The sequence below is a fragment of the Lytechinus variegatus genome, chromosome 15 (genome assembly GCF_018143015.1).
Source record: "Lytechinus variegatus isolate NC3 chromosome 15, Lvar_3.0, whole genome shotgun sequence".
Taxonomy (NCBI): Eukaryota; Metazoa; Echinodermata; class Echinoidea; order Temnopleuroida; family Toxopneustidae; genus Lytechinus; species Lytechinus variegatus.
Window position 1 is genome coordinate 10,076,714 of NC_054754.1, and position 16,814 is coordinate 10,093,527.

A 16,814-nucleotide genomic window follows, 5' to 3' on the forward strand; every position below is an offset into this window, starting at 1 on the left:
CATGTATTACTAGTGTCATTGAATTGACATCATGGACATGGTACATAATTAGCGCGGTTATAGTAAACTGTATCGAAAGGAGACAAAGCTGTATTGAAATAATCTAACCATTGCATGTTTTCTCTCGGAAGAGAAGTGTGCATCTAAAGCTCTGGATATAAAGAATTTATCCCAGCATAAAAGGTCACGCATGGGACTACAAGTTCAAATCCAGTTGAAGGTATGGAGCTACATTGACATATACGGGTATTTGAATGTGAGCTTCGTCACGCTCCTATAATCTTCGAGGAAATTAGGGGTAATTTTTCCTAATTTTTCACCACTGCTAATCGGATAATGGCATTACCGGTTTGGAATTAATATCCTCCGCCCGGCGAGGAATATTTGATACCTTTCCATTTTCATTTCTTCACCTGCCAAACGAACTGTGAAGCTTTGGAATAAAATGCTGGATTATCTGGGATGTATCATTAGTATCAGAATGATTGATGAAAGATTTGATATGATGTTCGATATGAAAAACAAACCATACAAAATTACATTTGACATATTCGATATTGTTAAGGAAACAATTGTTCAGTTGGATTAATTCGGCGTTTTGTAATGTAATGAAATGAAATGTAAATGATATCAATAGTTTTTATTTCAAACTTCTCCCAATTTCGTCGATATGAGGCGAGTGCAAAAGTCCTTTTTATTACTTTTCGTCACGTTAATTCAGTCTTATTTTTTTCTTTCTATTAAATTTTCCTGGAATGAAGAGAGATCGTGAAGCTGTTTCAGTCTTCCAAGATTCAGAATTGCTTTCTCGCCGTAACGTAAATAATCAGTTTCCCGGCAAATGAATCTTGTATAATGAACTGCATTGATTGAATTACAAATGCTTACCACCATGACTTCTGTCTGGCGAACGAGGAAAACCGCATTTTTTGCCTGAAAACGCTTGAATCTAATTCTTGATGCTAAAAACCTGCGTTCGTGGAGTTTGGCAAGCGCAAGAAAATACTTTTTGGTGTGAGTTACATGTGAAGTTAAGTAAACTCAGTAGTCAATTCGACTGGTTATGTGATACATGCAAGGTTATTTTAGGTGTATTATAGAAGTTGTACAATGGGGTTCAAAGTTATCATTGTTCTCGGATACGGTCTAGACAAAAAAAAAACTTTGAACATTTAATGTGGAGCGATGCCCCAAACAGCTTCTGGACTGATCAAAAGATATCTTTATATGATGAATTACACGTTGTTATTAATGCAATCAATATTGTGTACTGTTCTTTACTTAAAAATCTTTATACATATTTTTTCTAATTTGGCAATATATTCCTGACTGTTCAAATGACGATTGTCGATTTACAGTATTCAATTCAAGCATGACTTATATATTTTCCTTTACCACACAACCAGACGAATTAACTGCTCAGTTTTATTAACTTCTCATTTAACCCACACGAACATGACAAAAAGTAATTTCTTGCCCAACTAGAGTTTTGAGCATCAAGAATTGGAAAGCATTTCCATATAAAATGGGGTTTTTCCTCAGAAGTCATGATAATTAGCATTCGAAAAACGATGATAATGCAGGCCTTGTGTCTACTTATTCGAAGAAACGACTGTGTCATTGTTTCGGTTACACATACTATTTATTAAAATTAAATTCGGTTTTATTCATGCAGTACAAAGAATGATATTTTGTTAATACACTGTAAAAACTGTGGTGTTAAAACTGACACCAATTGGAGTTAATAGAGGACCACACCATGAGGTGATAAAATAACACCCTAGAGATTGAACATAACACCAAAGAGTGTAAATCTAACAACCATAGGTGTTGTAATAACACCTATAGGTGTAAAACTAACACCACCAATTTAACACCTGTGTAACTATAACTGGTGTGGTCCTCTATGTACACCGGTTCACACCACAGTTTTTTGCTGTGTACCAAGAACTACAAAGTAGTTTTCAAGTAGGGAAAGAATGAGAGAGGAGATAAACTTCTATCTTCATAAAATGCGACGAGGAACAATAAAAAAATAATTTCGAAACTCAAAGCAGAGAATACTTTTTTGAGTGGAGTTTTGACTGATATCACGTAAGCATATAATTAGCTTTTTTTATCAAAACATGGGACAAGAGTTGAACACCGAAAGAAAGATATATATATAACAATATGAAAATGTTTCTCAGCTCTCGAAGACTTGTATAATTGAAATGCGATTATAGGTAGAAACAATCTGATCCAAAAAAAATATTCAAAGATAAAAAAGTAGATGTTGGCGAAGTTTAGCTTCAACAACTTAATTGTGTTGAAAAACAAATGACATAACACGTCGTCAAGAATAAAATAGAAAAATGTCGGATTTAAATGCATTTAGTCAAGATCTTTTTATTTTTGTTGTTTCTTTTGTATCAGAACCAACAAGCGGAATTGCCTAATTGTTATGAATATGTATAGAGAGAGGGGGGTGGATGGAGAGAGAGAGAAAACAATTCGTGTAAATAGATTATAGGTCTCGCCGTTCTTCCATAAACATAAATGGGAGGTAATAAAATGCATGTCAACATAATTATTTGAAATCTGTTAAAACCTATCGCTCTATATATAGGATTATGAATTACAGGATTGTCATATCCTTTGTAATATATTTGAAAGTCATTTGCACCGCTTTTTATTTTCACGTTGTACAATAACTGCAATCATGGCAATGATTATTAATTGAATTAGGGACCATTAAACTTGTGTGATTTCTCCGTAGAAATGATTGATATATACAATGATATGAATATGTTGATATCTGATACATATAGATCCCATACAGTTCTTTCAATTTATTGCAGCATGGAGCATGTAATATATATCACCATCACTTACTATATTATAGTACCCGTATATTCATGAAAAGGTATAGGTATCGAAATCTTTGTTTACGTCGCATTTCACATCTTATTTTCATTGACAATGTGTGCGGAGAAATGTTGGCTATTATTTTAGGTTAGCTCGTTGAAATGGAGAATTTCAGGGATGACTGTAGTGGTTTACACTGCAAAACGTCCGATGTTGATTTGACACCAGCTCGGGATCTATATAGAAACACACCAGAAAGGTGTTGAAACAGCGCCACTTCGGCTTTAGGCAAACACCAGGTAGGAATTTTAACAATACTAATCAGTGTTAAACCAATATCGGTTTGATTCTTAACTGGTGTGGCTGGCTTTCAACACTTCCCGGTGTTTTCTGATAGCCTTACCGGGCTGGTGTTAAACCAACACCGGTGTTTTTACAGTGTATATTCACTTGGTCTACAAGTAGGTGGTCTACTCCTCAGATGGCTTAATACCCAGTTTATCTAATTTGCATTTTTTATACTAATTACATTGTCATAATGTTACAATGGGTTCAAAAAGAATTATTTTAATCATTGGCCAAATGGGTATCAGACGATATGGTTGTAGCCTAATTGGAAATTGGACAAAATGGAAAATGGGATGATAATAATGATGGTAATTATGCTGCATATACAGTAGAGCGCTTATAGACTTCTGACAAAGTAAGCATTAAGCGCTATATAAGCATGTATAATTATTATTAATTAATAATAATAATAGTAATAATAATAATGATAATAATAATCATCATCATCTTAATCATAATGATATTAATTGTTACTATAATAATACCAACGACAACATATACGATAATAATAATAATAATAATTATAATAGTAATGATAATAATAATAATAATAACAATAATGATAATAATCATCATCATAATAATTGTTACTATAATAATACCAACAACAACATATAACAATAACAACAATACCAAACAAATTAATATGGTTTAGTATAGACGGACTGGTTACAGACCAACTGACGACAACTTACCACTGTAGTGTTGTTGACCAATTGACAATTTACCACATGCAGATTTGCAGTGAATCACTAAGATTTACATAGAGTCTTGCATAGAGATGTAACGTGTTTCTCTATTCGATCCACTCGTCATAGACTGAATTTAGAGCTGATGCTCCCTCTAATTTCGACTAAATTGATAAAATTCGGTCGCATCCTTCGGGTCAAGTGTATCGAATGACGTACATGTCAGTGAAATAACTGTTTGTATATATCGCGTTTCATTAATGGTCACTTTGTCCAATTTGTAAGCCACTTTGGTTTCAAAAAAGCTGCCGCCAAAAATGTCGATCGATGTACGATTTGTTTTTCTTTGCTATATGTCCTATCAATTACCCATTCACCTACCCTGGTGATTGGCTAAAAACTCTTGTCATGTCAGTGTAATGATTATAAATTGCAGAAATACATGGTCAAAGCTTTCCTTTTTTTTCAGTACTCATTTGAAAAAAATAAATAAATTTGTGTTAATCCATATTTTTACATGACACGGACTCAGCTTCAACATGGACCTATAATGGTTTCAATGAATGAGATAAATAGCTATCGCAACATGACTCTGATTTTATGTTTTATTATAAATATCGAGCTGCTTTTTTTTAGATGACTGCCGTTTCTAATAGTATTTTCGTTATCACTACGTCAGTCTTTTTGTTCAAATATGCATACATGATATAGGATTTATTATCGCTTCATTCATTAATTCCTACGTTTATTATACATTAAAGTCAACAAAAGGTTCAAGGACGATACCACAATAATGATCGATACTCTGTTTATTCGTTTGGGGTCGATGTTGCAAGTGTGACAGCGACATTGGCTCAGAGCTGTTTAACAAAAGTGATGATAGCATGATTCAGACGCCAACTACCTTCGTATAGTATCGGGCTCGGGAACGGGTTATCAGAGATGTAATTAATGTAAAGAGCGAAAAGCGAGCCCTCAAGATGTCTGCACACCTGTTGTCTGGCGCTCAAAATAGTGTTGAGATGCATCCTCCACACAGTCACACTGGCCAAATTTATTTCCCTATCACCGATGATATACCATTGGTCGGTTTAGCGTCGGTTTTGTATGTGGGACAGTACCGTATGGACGGTAGGAATGGAGCAGGATGACGCTAAAGATTCATTAAATTAAAATGTCTGAGAACTCGAAGTTTATCTACATGAGTTTATCCATGGACCTACTAGCAAATAGGTCCATGGTTTATCTACATCACCTCTGATATTGTGAACGTAGTCTGCAGGCACTTGCAGACCCTGATTGAAACTTTGATAATCAAGTAGGTCTTCACAAAGACTAGTGCATTTGAAACTTGCCGTTTCAATGTCCCGAGCGAGAAGGCTCTCTATACAAAAGTCATAGTAGGTTGAGTATTCAGACCACTTAAAGACCCTGACCGGTGTAAAAACAATCATATATTAAAAGAAAGGCAATGATTCATTCAATACAAATATACCAAAAATATTCTATACATCTCCTTCCATTTTTAAGAAATATTAGATAAAAATCAAAGAAACTGCTCTTCCAAAGTACGCTTCGATTGAGCACCCCACGTCGCCTGGAAAGGATGACGTCATGTTGTGTCTGGAGGGTTGCGATTCCATAGGTTTGTGTACAAAAGCATGGGGTATTTTCTTCCATTTCTATATTATGAATCCAATTTTTTTTCCGTTTTCAGATGAAAATGGCACTCACAATTATTCACTGTTGAAATTGATGGAAACCTACAACTATTCACTGCCTTTTTTGTGACTTCTTTGTTTGGCTCTTATTGGGCCTAAATTGCTATGTCAGGAAAAGTTGTGATACATAATCTGAATGCAGATAGATTTGAAATCTACGCCAAATAAGCAGGAAATAAAAAATGGCAAAAACTAGTTCAAAACTGTAGATTTCATAATTTAAGCATGTAGGAAAAAATATATGTGATATCACTCTGTGATGGAAGTGAAGAAAATGAAATGCGTAATCTGGAAAGCAAAAAAAATAACCCAGTTTTTCTGTGTACAAACCTATGGAATCGCGACGCTTCTTACACAACGTGACGTCACGGTCTCGAGGCATTTGAAAAGCACAATAAAGCCTATTTTCTAAGCCGGGTTCGAAGCCCGATAATTTGAATATTCTTAAGCAAAATACTCAGCTGGGAAGGGTGAAAATGAATCAAGCTCACAATGCTGTATTTAGTACCTTATAAGCTTTCGATTGGTATATAATTTCATTTTTGGGTCCGGTCTGGGTCTTTAACTCGAGAGAATGGTTCGCACAGCAAACTACTATTTGAACGAGAGAAGGTTGGGTAAGATGTAAGGAGAGGGGGGTGGAAGGGGAGTCGGGAGACGGTTAGGAAGGGTAGAGTGGGGAATGGAAAGGGTGATGCTTAATGGGGAGATAGGCATGATAGGGGTAAGTGATGTTGGAGAGGGATATGGGGTACGTTAGGGGGCCGAAGCCCCCCCCCCCCCCTTTTTTTCCAAAACCGTGTACAAAAACGTAAAAATGACCATAATTATGATTGTGATTTTTTGCATGGTCAGCCCCCCCCCCCTCCACTTTGAAAACCGTTCCGCGGCCCCTGAGAAATACTGCTCTTCTTGCATGGGGGGGGGGGTTGATAGGGGAAGGGCCGCCGAACCGCCTGTACACAGAAAGTATGAAAGTAAATCGAAAGGAGAAAACGAAAAGACTATATAGGTAAAGGATGGATAAACGGTTTATTGGGAATGGAGAAACTATTTTTTTTAATAAATAAGACATGTAAGAGAAAGCATTGTGTGCAAAAGATTCAAATTGAAAGATGTCAATGAAAACATAGACATGGTTTAAAATATATGACAATTTCAAACGTTTAACCTTGGCACTGACACATAAGTCTAGGTTAAAAATTTCGATCCTGTAAAAAACATATGGCAATTATAAAGCGTTTTAAACGTTTGGCCTAGGCGCTGACACATGCGTCTGGGTTAAACATTTCGATCGTGTAAAAATATATAACAATTTCAAGCGTTTCGCCTTGACACTGAAACATAAGTCTAGGTTAAACATTTCGATCCTAAAATATCCTTCTGAACTCTCGCTATGACGATAACAAACTCATATTCATATCTTTAGTTGATACTTATAGAAGAGGAAGTGACATCAGAGCGCCTGTAATTCTCCAAGGCTCCTTGATCAAGGCCATTCCTGTTTACATCCACAATTCATAGTTCCATCATATTGATATCAATGTTCATAACATCTATCTCCCATCGTATCAGTCATTATTAACTCGGATACGCCTTATTAAAGTAATAAACAATACGCTCCAACGTATTTTTTTTTTGGGGGGGGGGGTTGTTGAAATACGATATTATAACCTTCCGGGGGAGATTGGGGTGAATAAAATATAAAACTCGGGAGACTGACCTGGGAAATGCCCTCGTTATCATGGGAATGATGAACTCGGCCTCTAATTGGATGATAGTTTGATGACGTAAGTAAACTTTTATTACGTTATTTGGTTCAATCATCACTACACAGTTTCGTATTGATAGGTTGCCTTTCCTCGTCCAATCACAGGTATACTTTTAGCAACACTCCCCCCGTGGGAGTTTAGTAAACTGGGTCCCCCCCCCCCCCCGCCACAAAGACACTGCAGACGATAGTAATGTCTTATATGGTTTTGAATTCAATTTTCTAAAATAAGTGTTAATTGAAAACATAACAATATATAATCAGCATTTTTTTAGTTAGCACAATGTAGTATAAAAAGAGGATATGATAGCTGTAGATGATGGGGGTGATGACAATAGCAATGATGTTAACCGAAATGAAGAGAAAACAGAGGAGAATGAGGATGAGATGAAGAAGGCGGGGAAGAAGAAGAAAAAGAGGAGAAGGAGGAGGAGAAGAAGAAGAAGGAGGAGGAGGGGGAGAAAAAGACTGAAGAAGAAGGAAAAGGAGGAGAAGAAGAAGAAGGAGGAGGAGAGGAAGATGAATGGGGAGGAGGAGAAGAAGAAGAAAAAGAAAAAAAGGAGTAGAAGAAGAAGAAAAAAAGGAGAAAAATGCAAAAGAAGAAGAGAGGAATAGAAGAATATAGGAGAGGGGTTAAGAAGATGAGGGAGGAGGATGAGTGGGAGTACAATTGATGATGAAGAAGAAGAAGAAGGTATGTTGAGTGAAGATAGTAAAATAAATAAATCTAATTTCCTAAAGTTGATTTCACAAATTGCTGTTTGAATTCGTTTTTATAGTGATACTAAACTTGACCTTTAAGATGGATTTTTCATCAACTATTCAACACAACGCTACATACTTCAATCACTTGCCGATTGACAATAAAACCTGATTTAAACCGTCATAAGTCACCACATCAATTTTTATCACTTTCTCTGTGAGCCCTAAATATTGATTAACTTTGGACAAGTGTAATCCCTTTTCTACCTCCATGATAATAAGAATTAATGCCGATGTATCGTATTTCGGGAATGTATCGCATGAATACTTTATTGACACACATTTACAATTTGAAAGGATTTGCTATTAATATTGATGGTTTAGATGAAAATTTTGTTGTCGCCTGAAGGCTTACCTAGTTGAAATCCGAGTGCAAATATGATAATTGTTTTTCAAGATTATTGATATCTCTTCGACCTTGACCTGAAATCAAATATCAAGTCTTTTAAAGTGTATTACTGGGTGCATCAATTGCCGTTAATGCAATGAAAAGTAATTGACAAAGTACACCCCCCAAAAAATAAATAATTAAGAAAAGAATAATAAGACAATAATTATATTAATGATAATAATCATTATGATGTAAATGATAATAACAATAATGAATAATGAAAATTGATGAATATAGATAGTAAAAATAATAATAATAAAATAATGAATAAAATAAGATAGATAAATAAGTAATGATGATAATAGTACTAATTATAACAAAACGATGATGATGATGATGATAATGTTAGTAATAAGAAAGCATAATGATATTAATTGTAATTACAAGTTAAGAAATCAATATTAATGAATAAATCATGGGAGTCATTGAAACTAGAATAATGATCATAATGATTTGAATTCATATCCCGAGCAATATGTCCGTGGTGCTGCAATGATAATTATGCTTATTTATTTCTTTTTCCGACCTATTGACGGTAGAAACATTTTGTTATTAGTGTCTGCTAAATCATTATACCCCATGAATGGAAAAATTCATGGGAAAGTGTATTCCTTTATCGATGGAAACCGGAGTTAGTTGCAAAACAATTCAGCCATTACTTTATCTGGTATAATGCAAAACAAGCTAATGATGGCAGAATATTTTGACAAATTATGACATTCTGAAACATAAATTCACCAGTTGCGTCAAAACAACATTGTATGGTATAGTTGGAATGTGTGCAAGTCAATGTACTTTCATTCGCAATGCATACTCTCAATCTCAACAAACTGAAGCAACATGGTGTATTTCACACGACGGTGAAAATGTGTCTAAACCATAGCTTTTTATTATTATAAACTGCCATCATCATTCCATACCCATTAGATACACCCAATTACACTCGATTATTATAAAGTTGAATGGCAATTTAAGTGAGTGGGATTCGTGATTGAGTGTGATTGTTATTATTCCCGGGAGAAAGCGCCGAGTGGTAGATATATGCACTTTACTGACACGAATGAGAATAGCACTCAAGTATTCAGAAGCAAGTCAAGTCATATGGAAATATCTTTATGTTTGTTGTCACCCATACATCTCATTTATACCGTGTTTACACTTGATCGGCTTTTGGTTCAGAACCGCGAGCCGATGCAGAATCGGCTTTTGGTTTGGCGTTTACACGTTGTTACACTCTAAAAAATGAAGTGCTAATTTAGCTCTGACTGACTGCACTTCGGAGTACTGATTTGTCTAGTTCAAATTTGAACTAGACAAATCAGCACTCCGAAGTGCAGTCACTATACACGCTCTTTAAAGGAAACCAAAACCCAAGAAGAGAAGCAATCTTATTGGAAAGAGTAAAATGAGAAGAACAATTCAAAAAAAGTTTCATCAAAATCGGTTATGAAATAAGAAAGTTATGGACGATTAAAAAGTCTTGTTGTACTTTCTATGTGGATCCTCAAATTGGCAAATGTGCTTCAAAATGGCTGATTTTGTGGACAACTCTCCATTTGTTTTGTACATAAATTTTCAGATTTTCCTCATTATCTTTCAAATTGCATATTGCCTCCTTCTGAGCACAACATATGTCATGGGAAAATATAATCCACACCATATATGTCAAGGTCAGGAGGTGATAATGTAAAATATGTAAAATAAAGGGGGAATTCTGAAAAAATGTGTACAAAACATATGGAGAGTTGTCCACAAATCAGCCATTTTGAAGCACGTTTGCCAATTTGAGGATCCCCATAGAAAGTACAATAAGACTTTTTAAACGTCCATAACTTGCTTATTTCATAACCGGATTTGATGAAACTTTTTTTAAATTGTTCCTCTCATTTTACTCTTTCCAATAAGATTGCTTCTCTTCTTGGGTTTTGGTTTCCTTTAAGAGCTAAATTAGCACTTCATTTTTTAGAGTGTAAAGCTCGCGGTTCAGAACCGCGAGCCGATGCAAATTACTCGTGTTTAAACGCTATGAAAAAGCCGATGCTGCATCGGCTCGCGGTTCTGAACTGCGAGCCGATTCAAAAGCGGATTAAGTGTAAACACGGTATTAAGGCCCGGTCCCAGTGACATTTAGGATGGATTGCGCATAAATTGCGGATAAAATTTGATAACAGACGCTAAACATCCGCAATATTCGTAAAGTATGCTGTTTTAAGACGGTTATTTTCCGCACATGTCCGTAATCATCCGCAAAGGCACATTTTTCCGTTCCCAGGAGTTTTGGGCTGCCCAAAACTCCTGGGAGCGGAAATCATCCGGTTTATATGCGCAATGCATACGCAATGCATACTCAATGTATGCGCTGAAATTTCGCAGTTATCCTGTGATATCCGCAACGGACATGGGATTGCGGATAAGTAGCGGACTGGGATAGAATGCGAAACGAATGCATAGCGTGCCTAATACGACTTTATACCAAGCTATAATAATTTATAAAGAATGCTTACAGACTGGTCACGAATAGTGCGTTTGTATTACGACTGTTTCGCGAACAATTTGCGAGTATACAGCAAACATTCATCGCAAACCCAGATTACTATATAAATGTAACAGAAAATGAAATTTGACCGTCATTTTAAGAACAGTTGTGTAGAATATAGGATTTTGCCATGGATCATCACGGACATTTGATAGTTGCAGCCATCCAACAACATAACAATCTTCTCTTCCAAGTTCAACGTTTGATCCAAATACGTAAAAGAAAGCGAAGGAGGAATCAAAGAGCTGTCTTGGTGAGACCTTGGATTGGCAGAAGGCTAGATCTTATGGGCATGTACGATAGATTGATGGTGGAGCTGCGTAACGAAGATCCACGTGCCTTCCAGAACTTTATGAGAAAGCCCCCATACATGTCTGACGAACTGGTGAACCGGCTCACTCCTCGACTGCTCAAGACACAGACCAACTTCAGAGCGAACTTAGAGCCTGGACTCAAAGTGGCCATAACCCTACGCCATCTTGCCTCTGGTTCAAAATACAGGGACATGCAGTACGGTTGGAGGGTCCCTCACAACACAATCAGCAAAGTTGTCAGAGAAGTATGTACAGCCATATCAGAAGAGTACCTTGATGAACAGATGACTTGCCCTACCAACGATGAAGAATGGCGTGAAATTGCCAATGACTGCTTGCAGAGGTGGAACTTTCCTCACACAATCGGCGCGATTGATGGCAAGCATGTGGCATGCAAAGCTCCCCCAAACTCAGGATCGGAATATTACAACTACAAGGGCTTTTTCAGTATCATTTTAGTTGCCCTGGTCAGTTCTGACTACAAGGTTCTTTGGGCTGACGTATCAGGAAACGGTTCCGCATCAGATGCTCAAATATACGACCAAAGTGAGCTGAAGCAAGGTCTCGAGAACGGCGACATTATGGTTTGGCCAAATCCAGATCCCTTACCCAATGACACCCAAGATGTCCCATACTTCATTGTGGGCGACGATGCTTTCTCTCTGAACATACCTAATGAAGCCATACAGTGCAAAGGCCCTGACCAGGGAAGAGCGTATCTATAACTACAGGCTGTCGAGGGCCAGGAGAGTCGTCGAGAACACATTTGGTATCATGGCGAATAGATTCCAAGTCCTTCTCACCACCATGCAGCACCATGCCGACAGAGTCAGGCTGATACTGCTCCACAACCGAATTGCGCACCTGCTACCCAGTCCTACAGAACAGGCTTGTGGACCGGCAGCTGGAGAATGGCGAAGGGGCCAAAACCTTGTTGACACAGAGGAGGTTCAAGCACCAAACACAGCTTCAAGAGATGGCAAGAGATCTCAAGCTCAGTGGCTTTTTCTTCCCACAAAGCTTTCTTTCTGTTTGTGTCTTTAAACATCCTACTTCCCCTACTCCACAAAAGCTCATTTTCTGCTAACCATTCGAAGGCATTATCTTCTTGGTCGGGTTTGAGGGTGAAGCTCTTTCGTGGCCTCTTCTCTTTCTTCTTTTCAGCTTTGTCATCTCTAGGCTGACTTGGACCAGGGACCTCATCGGCGCCAGGGAGGTCTTCTGGAGGTGGACTCGGTGACCTTGGGCATTGTGGAGGAGGTGGTACTGGTGACGGAGCCCTCTCTCCAACTTTGCTTGTCTTTTGTTTCTTCTTTCCTCTTGATTTGGCTCTTGTTGACATGTTGCTACTTTCTACAATGTTGATAAAGATAATGACGCTGAAGAGTGGAGTGCTCTTTTATATGGTCTCGATTCAAATGTATCACATTCGCAATGCGACCGTTGTTTCCGCACCACGTGCGCATTGCATTCTCTATGCATACGTAATACTTCCGCAATAATCGTTTAGCATCCTATTTTTGTCCGCAATACATGTGTTATACTTCCGCATTACTTTCGTTACATTTTCGCAATGTCTGCAATACATTCCACAATTTTACAAGCAATATCCCTCGTAAAATAGCATTCGCAAGGTAATTCGTTTTTATTCGTGATATTTCCGCTTTTAATCGTAATTTGTTCGCTGTGCATCTTTTATGTATCCGCAATTTTAAAGCGGATTTTTATTTTTTTTGCCAAATTTAATGCGGATGACAACGAATGACCGAAATTTGTATTCGCAATTCATGCGTAATTCAACTTCCCCCCAGTGGGACCGGGCCTTTAGTGACGTTCACTTTGAAAAAAACAACAAATATCATGATATATATAGGCTACACGATACGGGTGCATTTGAACAAATTGCTGTACTTGAGAGAAGGATCTTGAAAAGCACACAATAATTGGCTGATAACTAAAAGAGAACAGGACCTACAGTATATCAACTTCTCAATCATCTTCCCATACTTTTGTTTCCCTTTGTGAATACTTGATCTGGTATTCTAAATCAATCGTGATTGACGTTCCGTTATCCAATATGCGCATCTAAGGTCAGAGATATCAATACACCGGGTTTCCCCCTCACGTTGCACCAGTTATTAAGGTCATTTCCAATTTTCAGAGCTCGAGCTTGATTTGAAAACTGCCTCCATCAACCGTTTGTTCTCATTTATTTAACTTTCATCAAATGAAAATGTGCCAATTGTCCGCTTTGCGCGCTTGAAGATAATAGTCATGATAGTTGGTTAGTCATACACTAAAAACGCTGGTAAAATGTTAAGCAACGCTGTTTAACATGTTTAAGTCCGTCACTCTAACAACTATTGCTTAAACTTTTAAACAATTGTTTAAACGTTTTGAAACAAATTATTTAAACAATAGCTGTTAGAGTGATTGGTTTAAAAAGCGTTGCTTAACATTTTAACAGCGTTTTACAGTGTAGGCCTATGATTTAAATTCAAATTTCCCTTTTAAGTGAGGATATTGTACACATTTCCAGTTTAGAATTGACAGTTCCTGTGCCTTTAAAATCCCATTTTCCTCATCCAAGATTTGTATTTTCCATATAATAGAGTAAATGGAAAATGCGGCATCGCTGCAAATTGAAAAATGGCATGTTACTGGTAACCTCCCTGAAAAAAACCAATGCACTTTTTTTATTGAATTACAGTCTGCAGGTAATTCATATTGAACTTTTGTTTAAAGAAGAGATGCTCCTTTATTAAACGCCTCGCAATTGATATAATTTTAAAAATAGAGAAATGTGATGGGGGTTAGTCGAAAAAAAAAACATATGAACAAATCATAGTTATTACTAAATTTTACTACAATGACTTCGGAAGCTCCCCCTCCCTCTCCCTCTCTCCCTCTCTCTCTCATGTCTTTTATTACAACAAACAAAACTGCAGTGCAAATTGAATTTGGAATTTGACGTATATGAAGAGCTTTAATGAACTTTACATTTTTATACGCGAGACAATCAATAATAATAATGATGAGATTGTGAGGGTGTTACAATCCTGTTTCTGTAAAGTCACATAGATTGAAAAGGAATATACCTACGGTTCTTCCCCGGCACTCCATGAAACTCTCCTTATCATTTTGCTAGTATATGACCTTTATATACTTATGTCGAATGAATAGATAATGATAATAGTAAAAAGAAGAGCTCATATGTGTCACCACAAAAATATATGTATTAGTTTTTGCATAATCTATATGTCACAATAGACTTTACCTTTAAACAGCAACTGAGTCTTGGATGTTATTCAGAATGAACAGAATTACCCTGGAAGAAAATTTTAATGAAATAAGAGCATGAGATCGGTACCAGCAGAATCATGATAATGATAATGGGGGGGGGGTCATTAGGAGAGGATGCTGAAGAATGCATAATACAAAGTTAGAAAATAAGCAAGAAAATTGGGATGTCTGAAGCCGTATGGTGGTGATCTATATATATGAGTTGTAATGAGCATATGGAAAATATAAAAGTTAGATAAAATATGATTTAAGGAAGTGAAGTCGAGAGTAATGACTGATTTATGTAGGTTAGATCTGATGAGAAAGAGAGTGAGAGAGAAAAAGGGGTGCAGAGGCGTGAGAAGGGAGTGGAGCGATGGAGAGGGGTGGAAGATATGCCTTTAATAAATTATTGGAATTATATCAGGGCAAAAAAATCATATTTTACACCTCGTATTCAATGAACCAAATTACCCTGTATAAAATAATAATATTGCATTTGAAATAATCTCTACAATATGGGTGTTCTCAGTGCGTTCTCATAACTGAACAAGTTAAGATGATGTGCTTCACTTTGTTAAAACGGCTCAAATTATTAAGTGTCAAGGTGATTTTCTGCAGGATCAGGAAGTCAATGTTGAAATTAATGGTATAAAACGATTGGAAATGAAATCATGTATAATCAATAAACATATTAGGGACTGATAGGCCTGTTTAGTTCCAAGGTGAGGTTCATGATTTTCGTCTTCTGTTTCGCAGGTTGCGGCCAATTTCACATAATGTAACCTGGCATACCGGCAAATTAATGGATGCCGTATATTTGATCAGATGAAATATACAGTCGGGATTTGTTATTTGCCGTTATTGGTTCTCGAAAATGATCGATGTGGAGTTATATTGAACATGTTGAAGGATTTTCCAATTCAGTTTCGAGAAGTCCTTTCCAAATGAATGTTCTGTTATCCATCATGAAATCTAAATGAATTCATGAAATGTGAATTCGAAGGTGTCACCTTATAAAAAAAAATCCAGATGCTTTACATTACTCTTTTTGGTAACAATCCATGAAAGACAGCTTTCATCTTGGTTCATCTTCAGAATACCCGACGCAACGAAATTTGTTCAAATTCACCTCGACAATAGGGATGCGTGTCGAATTGATTTCAATGCTGCTTTTATCTGTTTTGCCCCTCGGTTAGACCAATTTTTACGCAATATCTCTTGCTCGGAAATCGATCGAATAATAAGTCATTCGCTTGCTGATCAAAATAAACTTAATGTTATCAGCTTATCATTAACTTTTAGGTGTTTCCTTTAGTCATTTTGAAGATAATCATGAGGTATAAGTCAGATATGAGATGCATTTCAAGACAGGTACTTATTGTTTCAATGGTCTCAAAACCACTTACACCAAATATTGTAACCATGACAATAATAAATATTTTTAATCAAAACACAGTGACTAAACTTTTACTGTAAAGACCAGTACCAATAGACCAGTTCGTAGTTACTTCATGGGGAATTTTTGTCAAATGACCTTTCATTTCTTTCATCATCATAGGCAGATTTCAAAGCAAGATATTACGTAAGCTTGCCTTACATAGCAGGGTGAAGAAATTGAAAAGACCAGGTGACTAGAATAGCATTCCTACTTTGAATGCATATCTTAGCATGTTGCACAATGTACTTGACAAACTGTGAAATACCAGTCGTTCGTGGAAGCATTGTTTTTTTTTTATTGTGGATGTAAATGAAAACGACTATTCAAAAGAATATATGAATAATCAAGACATCAAAGTTGGTGCTTATCTCATTAGATTTTAAAGCACCATGTCACTTCAGTACAAATGACCTTCTTCTGATCATGCGTAGAATCTTTTGATCATGCGCAGAACGGAACTACGAACTGGCTTATTCATGCTTGGTTCAAAACAACAAACTTGGTGAAATCATACCAATATGACTTAATGTGACGAATATGTCACTTTTTCCCTTTTTTTACATTTTACATCAATGATGGCGTCATACCCAAGACACCCTGTCTATAAGGATGCCTTTTACATGTTTTACGTCTCAGCCGCCGAAACTATATGCAATGATGACATTTAAGAGTGTATTCCCGACAGAGTTTCTCTTTGTTTTGAGGGATATTT

The 16,814-nt window shown here is 36.6% G+C and overlaps 1 protein-coding gene across 1 annotated transcript; it reads right to left on the minus strand.

The window, feature by feature from the left end:
- Window positions 1-10,639: 10,639 nt before the first annotated feature.
- Window positions 10,640-13,201, minus strand: LOC121428356. The gene is made up of 2 exons (XM_041624936.1): window positions 12,448-13,201; window positions 10,640-12,138 (listed from the first exon to the last, which is right to left on the minus strand). Exons 1-2 carry the CDS (start codon window positions 12,719-12,721, stop codon window positions 11,909-11,911), a joined length of 504 nt encoding a protein of 167 aa, XP_041480870.1. The 5' UTR covers window positions 12,722-13,201; the 3' UTR covers window positions 10,640-11,908.
- Window positions 13,202-16,814: the final 3,613 nt, after the last annotated feature.

What these genes read in the sequence shown, in the direction of transcription:
- LOC121428356 (XM_041624936.1), bottom strand. Translation starts at nt 12,721, where the DNA reads ATGTCAACAAGAGCCAAATCAAGAGGAAAGAAGAAACAAAAGACAAGC. An exon ending in GTTAGCAGAAAATGAGCTTT is followed by an intron (nt 12,139 to 12,447) that starts TGTGGAGTAGGG and finishes ACCAAATGTGTT; the next exon opens with CTCGACGACTCTCCTGGCCC.